The sequence below is a fragment of the Cibotium barometz genome, chromosome 1 (assembly GCF_041138505.1).
Source record: "Cibotium barometz isolate CiBa-2024 chromosome 1, ASM4113850v1, whole genome shotgun sequence".
Taxonomy (NCBI): Eukaryota; Viridiplantae; Streptophyta; class Polypodiopsida; order Cyatheales; family Cibotiaceae; genus Cibotium; species Cibotium barometz.
In genome coordinates, this window is record NC_141046.1 from 58,949,910 (window position 1) to 58,963,694 (window position 13,785).

Below are 13,785 nucleotides of genomic sequence, written 5' to 3' on the forward strand. Positions count from 1 at the left end.
AGGTCTGCTGTGGACAATCTTGCAAACCAAAGGAGTGTCCTCCGATAAGGCCATCAAGGTAGAAAGGAGCTGGAAGTCTGCTTCTTACAAAGGACGGTTGAGGGTGGCCTTGGTTGGGGAAGTTGGAGTGGCTGCAGTGGAGTCCTCCGAAAGGGGGACTGAAAAACATCTCACAAGTGCTCGAACAGCGAGCAAAAGGAACCACCTGGAAGGAGGAGACAGGCGAGGAGGCTACATGGGAAAAAGGGATGGGGGCTGCCGGCATTACACATGCAGGCAGGAGAGGAGTGGGAGACGGAGAGAATAGGGGAGGGGGTGTGCAGAGGAGAGGTGGAACTTCGAACGTGCAAATGGGTGGAGGGGTCACAGCAGAAAACAGGGCAGGAAGTGGGTCTGGGCAGAAAAATTGGGCAGAGCATGCTGCAAGGCCACCCCTCACAGTGGGGGGAACTGGCAGTAGAAGAACGCGAAGGGGGAGAGGTGGAGGGGGGGCAGTTCGGCTGCTTAATCTCATAGCCATGAGAGCTCCAGCTCGTTACACAGCCAGCCTTAACCAAGGGTACGCACCAAGCAAGTTTATCAAAAAACCATTTTGTAAGGACTGGCATCTTTTCTACTGGTGCTGGTGCTGTATAATGTTGGGAATGTTGCCAACAAGGCACCGAATGCTAATGGAAGGGACTGCCTCACACGGTCTTTAAGGATGTACAGCCTATCCGGTTGAAGCCACTAAGGATGTGAGGGGCATGTGAGTAGTCTTTTGATGTGAGTAGTCATTGTGGGCCTACAAAAGACTACTCACCTGGTCTTTTGGGTCTAAAGATTTTTTGCAAAACCTATTCATTTGTATTTGTAAGGGGTCCATCCACACGCCAATTATTTTGTAGTTTGATGCCTTGATTGCTCACATTGAAGGGCTGGGATGTCCACCTTTGTAGGTTGATTTGCTGTTGTCGTATCTCTGCTCGGACCCTCGCGCCATCGTGCATGCAATTTCACTGAAGTGTCTGATAAAGCTTGCCAAACAGGCAACAGGAAGGATTGGCTCTGAAGCAAAGGCTGTTGAGATGATGATTTCCATCTTAGAAAATGTTGATAAACCATTTTGTCTAAAGGCTTTGGCTCTGCAAGCCTTGAGGAAGGTACTTCACGTCTTCAGAATTTTCTCTTTTGTTGAAGGATTTTTACAGACAGAAACCCCTCTTATGAGACAAGGGAGATCCCCCAGCCCATAAGGGATGGGCGGGTTAAATCTCCCCTTTTAATGGGTGGGGGTAGTCCCAAATTGTGGGTATTTTTTAATCAAACCTAGATTCTGACATGCAAAAGTGCATTTTGTTGCAGCTATTTCCTTTTTGTGCCATGGCTGTCGATGCTGGTCACTTTATACGATTACTGTCGGTTGTGGAACTCAGTGCTTTGCGCCCAAACTGGTCACAAGTGCAACCCGTGCTCAGTCTTTTAGTAGATCTGGTATGCTATGTTGATAAACTGAGACCAGATGTACTCAAAGTTGCAGATGTGCAAATGGGACTTGGAATTTTTTCGCTACCTGGAGATGCTGAAACCAAAATGTTACCAGGGACGTCTGATACCAAGGAACCAATGTATGGTCTTGATCTTCTCACTCGGATTGCCTTGCTTATATGTGATCAGGTAGCGTTACTTGGCTGTCATTGGAATCCTGAAGACCTCAAGCAAGAAGGTGCAAACGACATCTCAAAAGATGGAAGTATGTCTGGTGGCAGTGAGCTACGAAGAAGATGCCGGTTTTTGTGTGGGCTCCTACTGCAGTTGGCCCAAGGTTCTTCTCAGTGTGGTTTTGTTATTGTTGACTGCCTTTCTGGGATGGTTGAAGCTTTACTGAGAAAGCTCCAGCAGACGGAAAGCAGCAACTGGAAGCAAGAACCTGCAAGCAGTGTACTGCCTGGAAAAAGTGATCAGAATGCAGAAAAATCATCCGAAGTACCTGTGGCCAGATCCTTTCTCTTGAGAATGATCTGTCTCTGCATTAGAGATTGTGGACTTGTATGTATGTCTGAAGAAAGGACTCTCAGAAGACTGACCAAGTTAGTATCACAAAGTACAGCAGCCAATATCTCACATCATGTTCTCAAAGATCTTCTGGCACTGCTCTTGAAATTAAGAGAGTATGTAAGATCGAAGGAAGCTCAAGCAATTGCAATCAAGGTCAATCATATAGCGGAATCTTTCGTGGAGGAGGGAGATTATTGGTCTGCTTACAAAGTAGTGACACATGCTGCCTGCCACGGCCTTTGGATGAGCTTTTCATCACTAATGGAATGCATTGCACAGAAAGCTCAGTCGGAAAGTTCTTACTTTTGGCTGAAAGCTCTTGCTGCAGTTTGCACCTCTGAAGCAAACATACAAAGTGAATGTGAGAAATGGAATGGTGTAAATGTTGAAGCGGTAGAGGGTGCCCATGTGATGTGGATAGATACAAATATCAAGGAAATGGCACAGGCTGGTATGCCTGGACACTTAGGAGAAGCAATAGCAAGGGCTCTCTCTGGTCTTCATTCAGCAGAGAGCTCACTTGCGGCTGCAGTTAAGCTAGACAGAACTTTTGAGTTTCAGAGATGGCTGTTAAGTCTTAGGACCACATTCGTTTGTACTTTGGGAGAGTTGCTCGGTTTGTTAGCGCCAGTATGTGTAGATTTCAAGGCATCTGATGTAGAAACAATCGGCAATTTGATGGTAGACACACCACTAGTAGATGACGACTCCATGAAGCCATTGATCGCAAGCATTCGAGCAGTTGCAAGCAAATCAGGAATGTTGTCCACAAAGTTCCGGAAGCTAGCAGTTGCGTTCGACATGCTTCGTGTCTCTTGTATCGGTATAGACAGGGGAAGTGCAAACACATTGTCTTTGGCTGCACTAGGTTGTTCTTTCTTGTCTTTTTGCACTGTATTTTCTTTGTCAGCCCTGCAAACCTTGGGAAAAGGGAACGATTTAAGCCTGTCCATGCAGTCTCGAGCAGCCTTTGTTGCAAATGATCTATACCAACGGCTAAATGGAGTTGGGGGAGATGAATGGCCTGAGCTTCTTTCCCTTACACTACAGCTTGGCGGTGCACATGGATCTTTAATGATAGCCAAATGGGATTCTTGTACATCTGCTTTGGAGAAGAAATCCGTCCAGTTTATCAGCTGGGCTGTTAGAGAGGTATTGCACCTACAAGAGGATGCAAATTTAAGAGATCTGGAGCTATCATGGGTAGTTCTAGCAAGAGGAATGCATATGCTCAAGTATATCGTGGAAAAGTGGCTGTGTCTTCCATGGGAACTCCCCAAGCATTTCCTCTGTACCAGGTAAGTCTGTTCTAAATTCAATGCGCAATGATTTTGTCTTTAGGGTAAATGCTGCCTGTATACAGTATATGTATGTATGCGTGTATGCATGTATGTTTTGCATGCATGCATGTTCCACATAATGCCATAAATCACAAGATGGGAAGACATGCTTTCACCATGTCAACAGAAGAATTTAGGTAGAAAATGAAAGGTTTTTCTGATTCTAATGTGTTTTGATGGCTTTATCTTATGAATACAGACCACCAGTCGGCATTGAGGCATTTGTTGAGATAATGGTTAATACACAGACGGTGGAGGGTAAAACTATATCTCAGGGGTGCTTGGCTCCATTAAGCCTATGCTTTCAGATACGCAATCTAGACATCAATGGTGGCATTTTATTAAAAAGACTTTGCTGTGCGGTGCTGTTGAAATCAGCTGAGAGGCAGAATGTTGTAAATGAAGAGTTCTATATCGGATGGAGGTTAGGTTGGTGCAAGGACAAGACAATCTGGAGTGATAATGAACTTTCTCTAATAGAGGAGCTGATGTTGAAGTTGGGGAAAGGGGTTTCTACTTCGAAGGAAATGATGTGGGAAGAACATAGTGAACATGAAAAGTATGGCAAGGATAAGAGGGTCTCTCCTCCTGTTGTCCTTTGTGATGTGAATGAAAAAGGCCAAGGTTTTGCCTCTTGCTTGCTAAACACTTTGGATTCAAAATGTGGATTGTTCCACATCTCCGTGCTAGCAGTATGTTTGGATAACGAGGGCCGTTGTTGGATCGTGCCTCCTTTGAGCAATGGACCAACTTTGAGAATCACCCCCTCGGTGTCTGGCTAACTATTTTTTCCTGCTTTGTCACTCTTTTCAGAGTTCATCTCATGAAGCCAAGGGCAAGAAAATTTGGCAATCTAAAACCCCGGCATGTTTCTATCCGCCCCCCATTCCTGAGGAAGAGTAGCTGCCAGTTCAGGTGGGAGATACTATCATTACTGCTTGGCAGCCAGCCCCACTAAGAGGCCTAAGAGCTCCCAAAACCACTTCGAAAAACAAGAGTCGGTTTTAGCTATGAACTGTACATTTTTTAGTTAAAAGAACTGGGGTGACAGAGCTTTTGTGTAGGGCAGGGTATGATGCGTGGTTAGTTAGATCCATTATGGCAGTGGATGTGAGCTGAGTTTCTTGTGATATATTATGTCAGCATATTGATTTCTACACAATCTTTTCTTTATGCAATCACATGATATTTTATGTTTTTGTCATAACAATAGCCCAAGTAAAAGGTCATCATTTTTGTCGAAGTTGTAGCAAGTCATTAATGATACGTTGAATTTTACTTAAAACAAGTGATAAGGGATCACAATAGGATACCTGCTTTGCTACTGCTGGTAAAAACCACCTTATTTCTAGCATTAGAATTGAACAAGATGTGAATGTTGAACCTATGTGAGGGATTGAGAACGAGCCATGTGCCAAAAAAGCAGTCACAGAGGCAAATTTGTTTTAGTTAAGTTTTTTTCCATCTTGTGCCAGTAAAAAATAGTACAGGTGCTGCTTTATCCAAGGCCCAAAAAGTGACATAATGGATAATAGGCTTGCCTATCTTGCAATTTAATTACCTTTAGAGTACTGGTCTTTAAGCCCTACCCAACCAAATCCATCGTACCTGATTGTATGGCTAAAATGTTGAAAAGAGTGATTTTTTGACCACACATCATTGAGCTTTCTGTGTAGATAAGCTACCTCCTAATGGTGTCCTCAAAGATTGAGCCTGCATTCTAACCATGACCACATCAGTTGGATGCGCAACAGCACTGCCTATTATTCCTGCACTTGCCCCAGCCGTAACTTTGATCCACAATGCCGTGTGGGTCGGATCATCGCCGCCTAGCATCTGCAGCACAAAAAGAATTGTGTTTGTGAACATTGTCTTCATTAAATTGAAGGAATACAGCAGAAAATCAAAGAATTAATCTGTAAGATTTATTGTAAGATCAATTCTTTTTTTTTTTTTTGTGATCTTAATCCCACATCCAAGGGTTCAAATTTGTGTTGAAGAGCAACGTGCCCATTGGTTCCTAAGGGGGTTCCTTAATAGAGAACTTCTTGGCAATGCTGGGGCTTCAAGGGAGCAGAGGAGCAGTGTGCGAAATGCTAAATGGGGCTGAAAGGTGGGGTGGATGCCATCATAGGTGAGCTGCCTTATGTGTGGAGCTTGCTCGGCATACAGCATGATTTCACCATTGCCTCCAATGTATGGAGTAGCCATTTAATGTAGAATTGTCTCTTGTTGGAAAGTACCTAGCCATGTGATGGGAGATACAGAAGGTTGAAAATACATGTGGAGGATTAAAAGCACCCTATAGCAAATACGGAGAGAAGATATTAAATTGCAAAATGCAAAAGAACAGTGATAGAAAAGGTCATGGAAAGGCCATGATGTGGGGTGTGGAAGATGCAGAAAAAGCTTGCCAAGGAGATCTTCATGAAAGGCTTAGTGAGTTTAGAGAATACCCAATCAGTACATGAAATGGTACCTCCTGAAAATTGGAAATCATTGTGGAATGCATTAAGAGCCACCCCTAAACAACTTTGATATGTATACTCATCACATATAAATTAGTTTTTCATCTCTACTACTAGATAAGTAAGATTTGAGTGGGATGTGTGGTTGATAAGTAAGACTAGAATGGTTGATTAGCCAGATTGGATTGTTTCCACGTTCAGGAGATGGATCTCTTAGGCTATATCAAGTTGATATCCATGGGCATACTCGTTAGATTCCATCATTTACTTGAAAGGATATGTCTAGTATGATCTTTTTTTCAAGGGTGTTTATATGGAAGCGATGATTCTAGAACTTGAAAAGGATTGGGTTTGTGTGGTGTGTCAAGAATTGACGACAATGACAACGATGTATATGACCATGGGTAACGTGCTCCAGGCATTTCAATATCAAAAGCTCAAGAGCCACCTTACAATTCAAATTAGTGTTTGGAAAAAACTGCTTATTCTTACATCAATCCTTCTTACTAGAGGAGATGAATTTGTATAGGCATATTATTTATAATTTCATCTAATTATAATTGTTTGATAAGTTGGAATGCCTCTAGTATAAAGCAAACCTATCAAATCCAAGGCCCTCACAATCTTGTTATTAGAAGGAATAGAGACCTTGCTTTAGTGTTTTATCATGTGCCTTGAGATATTCAATACAACGGTTGCCCACATGCCCTTTGTCTTTGGTAATGTTTCTGCAGCATCTGATGCGGACCCCCCATTCACCATATCCATTTTATCCAACCAAAATCTACCGCTGAAGATTTCCAGCCTATTTGAACTCTCATCTTCATATCCCATTTGGTTGGGCTAGCCAAAGCATTCACATATCTTCTTTGACGATGTCCATGTGTGGGAAACTTGATCACCACAAAAGAAGAAGAATTGAATTCTAAGTGGCTCTTGTGGGGTGTGCTCCATCCAAGCTTTACAAAACAAGCTAGCTTGCATCCTAGGTTTATATTTTTGGAATTTCCCTTTATCAAGTAAGGCTGGGCACTGGGCGCAGGTGGAATGTCTGGCTAAGGTAAAAATCCTTGAGTAGGCATATAAGTTGGTACTGGTGTAGTGCCTATGATGGGTTGGTAAACTACTTGATACCCCAAAATGTTGCGTGACGACACAGTGCCGACGGGCATAGTGTCAAGAGATCCTTGTCTTGGTGGGTAAAACCCATATGTAGGTTCTTGTGGGGGTGCACCCAATAATGGCTGCATGCCAACGCCAGTAGGAAGAAACATGGGTTGGTTATGTGCTTGAGGTTGTGCAGTGTTCCTAAAAACATTAGGAGCAGGAACAGAAGGTGAACCAGAAGAGAAAACAGTGTTACCTCCTTGTACACCAGTAGTTTGGGAGCATACTCTTCTCCTAGACCCTCCTCAATTCGGGTTCACATTACTCTAGGGATTGAGGGTAGTAGTTGGTACCATATGCTAAACATGTGCTATAAAAGTGGACAACCATGTAGTGTTAGGCACATAAGCACTCAAAGGTACATACGAACCTGACACAGTCTTCGATTGAGTTGATGATGATGGATCTCCGGATGACCATGGTGGTAACTATCCTCCCTGAGAGAAAGAACCAAATGGAAGTCCAGGCTGGCTAGATTGCATAGCAAGGCTCTCCAAATGAGGCTGGATACCGGGGTCCAGTATTGGCAAATTGGTTGTAGGCATGTATCCCTCTATGGAAGAGAAGTCTGATAAGCTTAGAGAGGAAGGACAAGATGCCAAAGGTGTAGAGGGTGAGTAGGTGTAGACAGGCTGGTCGTCTCCCAATGTAAGACCTTGAATGAGACTCTCCAATGAGTAAGAAGTCCCATCCTTCATGTGGTCTAGATCTGAGCAAGGAGAATCAACTTCTGGTGACAAAGGCTAGTCCTTCGGCATCATGGGTAGACGATCCATGCTATGTGCTCTTAAGGTCTTCAATCCCTTTTCTCACGATAGCTTTGATACCATGTGAGGGAAGAAGGATGGAAGGACCAGATGTGCAAGAGATCAGAGCAAATCAACACAGCATGAAATGGATGAATGAGTGTATGTATAATGGTGAAGTAATCCAGGACAAGAGGCCTTCTGATGTGAGGTGACTCTGAGTAGTAGATTGGTGATGAAGAAGCAAAGACGAATTCAAAGCAAGATGCTGGTCTCGGTAAAAATGAAGGCACTTGTTAGGGACAACGATGGCAATGTCGATGTTGAAGGATGCGAATGCAGCGCTGCACAAGATCAGTGTGCAGCAGAGCAAGACCTGCAAAATGCAAGTAAGTTGTCAATGGAGGTACAAGGTGCTGCACATAGGATATGCCAGGAGAAGGGCAGCGAGCGACAGAGTATTGGATGCTCAATGATGAAGCAAGGTGACAATAGTCAATGGTGACGTAGGCAGAGCTGCAGGATGGTGCCGATCTCCAATGTACGTGCGTTGGAGCAGAGCACCGTGCAGCAAGATGATGATGATCAACAATGATGCGTCAATGGCCACGCTACTACTTGTGTGCATAGGGTAGAATCGACGATGGCTGGTGTTGATCATACGTGATGATGATTGTAGCACAGCTTTTATATGATTTAGGGCTGCTGGTCGGTCCAGAGGGAGTGGAGGCTAGTCCAGAGGGAGTGGAGGCTATCGACCAGCAGCACATGGACAAAAAATGCCAATATGCATACAAGCACCTTTATTTTGTATATTTGCGCATCTTTAGGTTAGATGTGAACCATAATATGTTTATACATCAACCCACTCTAAAAAAGGAGAACCTAATGAGAATGTTCAACAATAGGAGAATAATCTGAAAAGGACCTTGTACTGTTGATGACATTGAATTGTAGTTTTGAAAAGGTCCTTCATGTTGTAATAATAAAATGTCCTTTATATCAACTCTCTAGCAAGGTCTATTTACTTTTCGTTTTTTAAATGTTTTAGTAGGACAATCAATGTGATTGTATGTCAATGGCTGGAATATGCTCATTTATTATTTCAAGGCCTTCTCAATGTTGATGTCTACGTAGATTTTCTTGAATATATTACTTATTCATGAAATTCCTCTTTTTACACACAACACTTATCCATGCATCTACTTTTCTAAATTTAGGGAATAGCCATACATCTAATTTTCTAAATTTAGGGAATAACCATGCATCTACTTTTCTAAATTTATGATATACCCATGCAAAATCTCTTTTTGCTTTTAGCTTTGTGTATCTATAAATATGACCCCGGGCTCTTACTCTAATCCTCGGCCTTCAGGCTTCTGAGGTTTGACCATCCTGGATGTGACACTGGGTGTGCCAGTCTTTGCAGAGCAATGCCTCTAAATCAGGTAGGTAGTCACTTCCAAATCTTATTGCCTCCCTCTTCCTCTTATTGTATCTCTCTCCCTTACCATCATTCTCTTCCTTAACAACCCTCACCATCATCAACTAACCTTTTTTTAATCTCATTTATGTCTTCTTCTAATGGCCCCAACTATACTCTGAAGGATACCCTTGATAGAGTTTGCAAGGATTTGTGCAACAAAACGGGCGGAGATGCGATAGAACATCTGAGAATCACGACAGAGGCCTGTAATCTTTGGAGTAAGATGCTAGCGGATGAGCCTATTGATTCTGGAGATTTGTATGTGTGGAATATGAAGATTGGAAGCACTATCAGCACTTGGCAGAGTTATGGGTATATTGCCGAAGAGGAGGAGCCCCTCTGAGAGAGGAGTTGAAGAATACAGTAGCCCATAAAAGCGCATAGGTGGAGGAACCCTAGGTAGTTATGGTATGTTATCAATTGTAATAAACAATGTTGCTGTAACTCTTATAAGCACGTAGATGTCTTTAGTCCAAGAGGATGATGAATAACTTTTCTGGAATAAATTGCTCTTTCAACTATAATTCGCGTTGTCTTTATTATTAATTGCCTTATTACATTTCCCGTTTGTTGTTGTTTTGAGTAACCAATATGTGATCCAAATGAAATTTCTTTTCGGGAGTAAATTTTCTCTTGCCCACAATTGGCATCTATATTATCCTATTCAATTTTGTATTGTTCATTGTTCTTCATGACATACTCGCTCTTCCCCAAAAAAGAAAGAAAGATACCTTCATTATTGGGGTGTAGGATTTTGAGGAAAAATACCTTATTGGGATGTAGGATTTTGAGGAAAAATGCCTTTATTATTGACATTAAAAAAGAAAAAAAGGTATCTTTTTTTGTTTGGTGCAAAAGAAGAGCACACCCCTCCCACTACTATAAATATACAGATAACCTCCATACAAGTTAGTTAATCACCATTTAGCTTAGCATTCTTAGTAGAGCACACCACCCACAACCCTCCTTAGTATTGTTTGTGATGGCCTCATAAAAAAATAGCATTGAAGTTGTTGCACGTATCGCTAGGGAGACTACCAATGTGGAGGTCAGGTGCAAAAGACTATAGATGGTGCACAAGCAAGGAAAGATCTCACATCCTTACCACTTCCTAGTAGTGATAATGATATTTCTCTAGTGCAGACCAAAGTGGTAGGATTAATTGATATATGGCGAGTCCATGGTTTTATTAATGATGCGTCCGAGCGTCTCTCGCTAGAGGAAGTGTGGAAGGGAACAAACGTTGTTCGCTTACTTTGTGCCTACACCTCGGAGGAGGATAAGCGACGCCCATAGAACTCTCGATGGTACTGAATAATAGTTATGATAGAAGAGTTGTATTTGGAAGTTGTATGTGAATGAACTTGGTTTTATTTGTAATTGAAAGCAGTATTTCTGATCCTGAGTTTGTAATGTTATGTTGTTCTCTCTCACACTCCCTCTCCCTCTCGCTCTCGCTCTCCCTCTTCCTCTCAAATAATTATGCCATGACCTTAATAATAATTTAAAATTATTAACCTTAATAATTTTACATTGTTCACTATTTTTTATGAAACAGTATGCAAGGCGCATACAAGATATCTTTCCTAGAATGAAATTATCTTGTATGTATAATTGTGTACATTATTCACCTTGTCAATTGTACTCACATGCAATCATATAAAGTCACATGCAAAGGCTTCAAATGATATACAATCACATGAAAAGGCATGCAACACTATGCGAAGGGCAAGTAGTACCATGGAACGACATGAATATGTAATAACATCCAAATGCAATGCCATGCATGCAATGCAATGCAATGTATTATAATGGCACATACATGCATTGACATGCAAAAGGATAATAAAGAGAAGGCAATGTCATGCAAACACAAAAATACAATGCAATGTATTATAATGGCACATACATGCATTGACATGCAAAAGGATAATAAAGAGAAGGCAATGTCATGCAAACACAAAAATACAAATGCACAAAATAAACACACATCCAATGCTACGCAAAGGTATGTAAAGATGAGAGAGAGAGAGAGAGAGAGAGAGAGAGAGAGAGAGAGACGAGGTGAAAGAGAGACATGGGGACAAAGGGAGGGAGAAGGATTGAAGATGAGTGAGAGAGAGGGAAGAAGAGATTATGCATAGGGAGGGTGGGAGAGGGAGAGAGAGAGAGAGAGAGAGAGAGAGAGAGAGAGAGGGAAGAGGGTGGGAGAAGGAGAGAGAGGGGGAGAGTGAAAGGGAGGGAGGGAGAGGGAAATGAAGGAGAGAGAGAGAGAGGGGGGGGGAGGGAAGATGGTGGGAGAAGCAGAGGAGGGCGGGTGGGAGAGTGAAAGGGAGGGAGGGAGAGGGCAATGAAGGAGAGAGAGAGAGAGAGAGAGAGAGAGAGAGAGGAGAGGGTGGGAGAGGGAAAGAGGAAAGGAAGAGGGTGGGAGGGGGGGAGAGAGTGAAAGGAGAAGGAGAGGGAGAGGGAGGGCGGTAGGGAGAGTGAAAGGGAGAAGGAGAAGGAGAGGGAGGGAGGGTCGGTGGGAGAGTGAAAGGGAGGGAGGGGGAGGGAAATGAAGGGGGGAGAGAGGGAGAGAGAGAGAGATAGGAGAGGGTGGGAGAGGGAAAGCGAAAAGGAAGAGGGGGGAAGGGGGGGAGAGAGATAGGGAAGAGGGGGAGATAGGGAAGAGGAGGGAAGGAGAGAGAGTGAGAGGGAGGGTGGGAAAGGGAGAAAGGGTGAGAGAGAGAGGGAAGGAGAGATTATGCATAGGAAGAGTGTGAGAGGGAGAGGGAGAGGGGCAAGAAAGGAGAGATGGAAGAGGGTGGCAGAGGGAGAGGAAGGGAGAGAGAGAGGGGGGAGAGAGAGAGAGAGAGAGAGAGGGAGATAGGGGGAGAAAGGAAGAGAGAGAGAGAGAGAGAAGGGAGGAGCTAAGTTGGGCTAGAGGGGAGAAAGTGTGCTGGGTTGAAAGGTGCTGGTGGAAGTAGTTGGAGAGGAAGTCTCCCTCAAAAATCACACTAGAATGGAGACTATTTTATGTGGATATCCATGTGTGTATTTTAAATCTAGCCAAATTTATTGTGATTAACATCCCTGAGAAAGTAGTTAAATATGAAAATGGCCAATTAATATGTATGTAACGATAGTAGCTTGGCGATCATTTTGGGACATGAATATATGTATGTGAGATTCAATATTATATTAATTTACCTCCAATTCAAAAAGAGAGCAAAATGATGGGTGATGTTTCTTCTTTTTGCACAAAATAATCTCTTCACATAAAGGAACCATAAATAGGGTTTATAATTTGTTATACAAATAATGTAGTACCAAATGAAGATAAAGATGAACTATGATGCACATGAGGTTCTTTCTCTCTGCATGAACTATACGGTAGTGGCTAGATTATGAACTATGATGCACGTGAGATTCTCTCTCTGCACATGAAGGTAACGTAAATAGGGTTTGAGCTTGAGCCAAGGTCTTGCTATCTCCACCCTCTTATGATGATCTATGTTTTGGGCATATGCACTTTCTCTTCACCTCAGGAAATCAAAACTCATTGGTCCTCCATCAGCAAGCTCTAGCCCAAGTGGTCTAGCCTGTGTTATTCTACCCTGTCCAAACGAATGGACCCAGGTTTGAATCCTAACATCTGTGGTGTGTGTGGTGCAATGACCTAGCATCCCTCGAAAAAAGGGGCTTCTAAAAAATGTGTGCACACACCTGACTATATACACGTGGAAATTATACGACATGGCTCAATGAAGAGCGACATTTTTTCGATGTTGTTACACTACCAAAGTAATTATACATGTTTCCCTCTTTTGAACCTCCTAACCAACCCACCATGAAGGGCTCTATACAAGAGGGAAAACACCCCATTATCTACACTTCTTCCTAAGTTCCACATATAGGATATACGGGTCCTCAGCCAGCATGTTGCTATGGCATAAAAAATAAAATGTTCACTCCTTGGCTTACACGTGGATACACTCTCCCCTATCTTGTCATGTCCCCCCCCTCTCCTTGGTGCTTAATAGTTAATATAGAATATAGATATAGAAGTCATGGACCACGTGCGGTGATGCTATGCCATAGAATGAATGTTCGTACACGTGTATGTATCTCTCTCTCTCTCTCTATATATATATATATATAGAGAGAGAGAGAGAGATACATACACGTGTAGGAACATTCATTCTATATATATATATATATATATATATATATATATATATATATATAGAGAGAGAGAGAGAGAGAGAGAGAGAGAGAGAGAGAGAGAGATACATACACGTGTAGGAAAATTCATTCTATGGCATAGCATCACCGCACGTGGTCCATGACTTCTATATCTATATTCTATGTATGTATGTATGTATGTATGTATGTACGTACGTACGTATATATGCCTGGATATATGTATATATGCATATACGTACGTACGTATGTATGTATGTATGCATATATATATATATATATATTATACGTACGTACGTATAATATGTATGCATATATATATATATATATATATTATACGTACGTACGTACGTATGTAT

General features: G+C 42.4%; 1 protein-coding gene across 6 annotated transcripts in view; it reads left to right on the plus strand.

Annotated features, from left to right (window-relative positions):
• EMB1895 (ARM repeat superfamily protein) overlaps nt 1–4,581 on the plus strand; it is a 49,269-nt gene extending 44,688 nt beyond the window's left edge. For 5 of the 6 annotated variants that reach the window (XM_086804282.1, XM_086804306.1, XM_086804299.1 and 2 more), the window contains 3 exons: nt 939–1,142; nt 1,345–3,335; nt 3,577–4,581. In XM_086804282.1, the coding sequence (XP_086660408.1) occupies nt 939–1,142; nt 1,345–3,335; nt 3,577–4,159 (2,778 nt within the window). In that variant the 3' untranslated portion in view covers nt 4,160–4,581. The remainder of the gene's footprint in view (nt 1–938; nt 1,143–1,344; nt 3,336–3,576) is intronic. The other variant, XM_086804290.1, reaches the window with a different exon arrangement.
• Nucleotides 4,582–13,785: the final 9,204 nt, after the last annotated feature.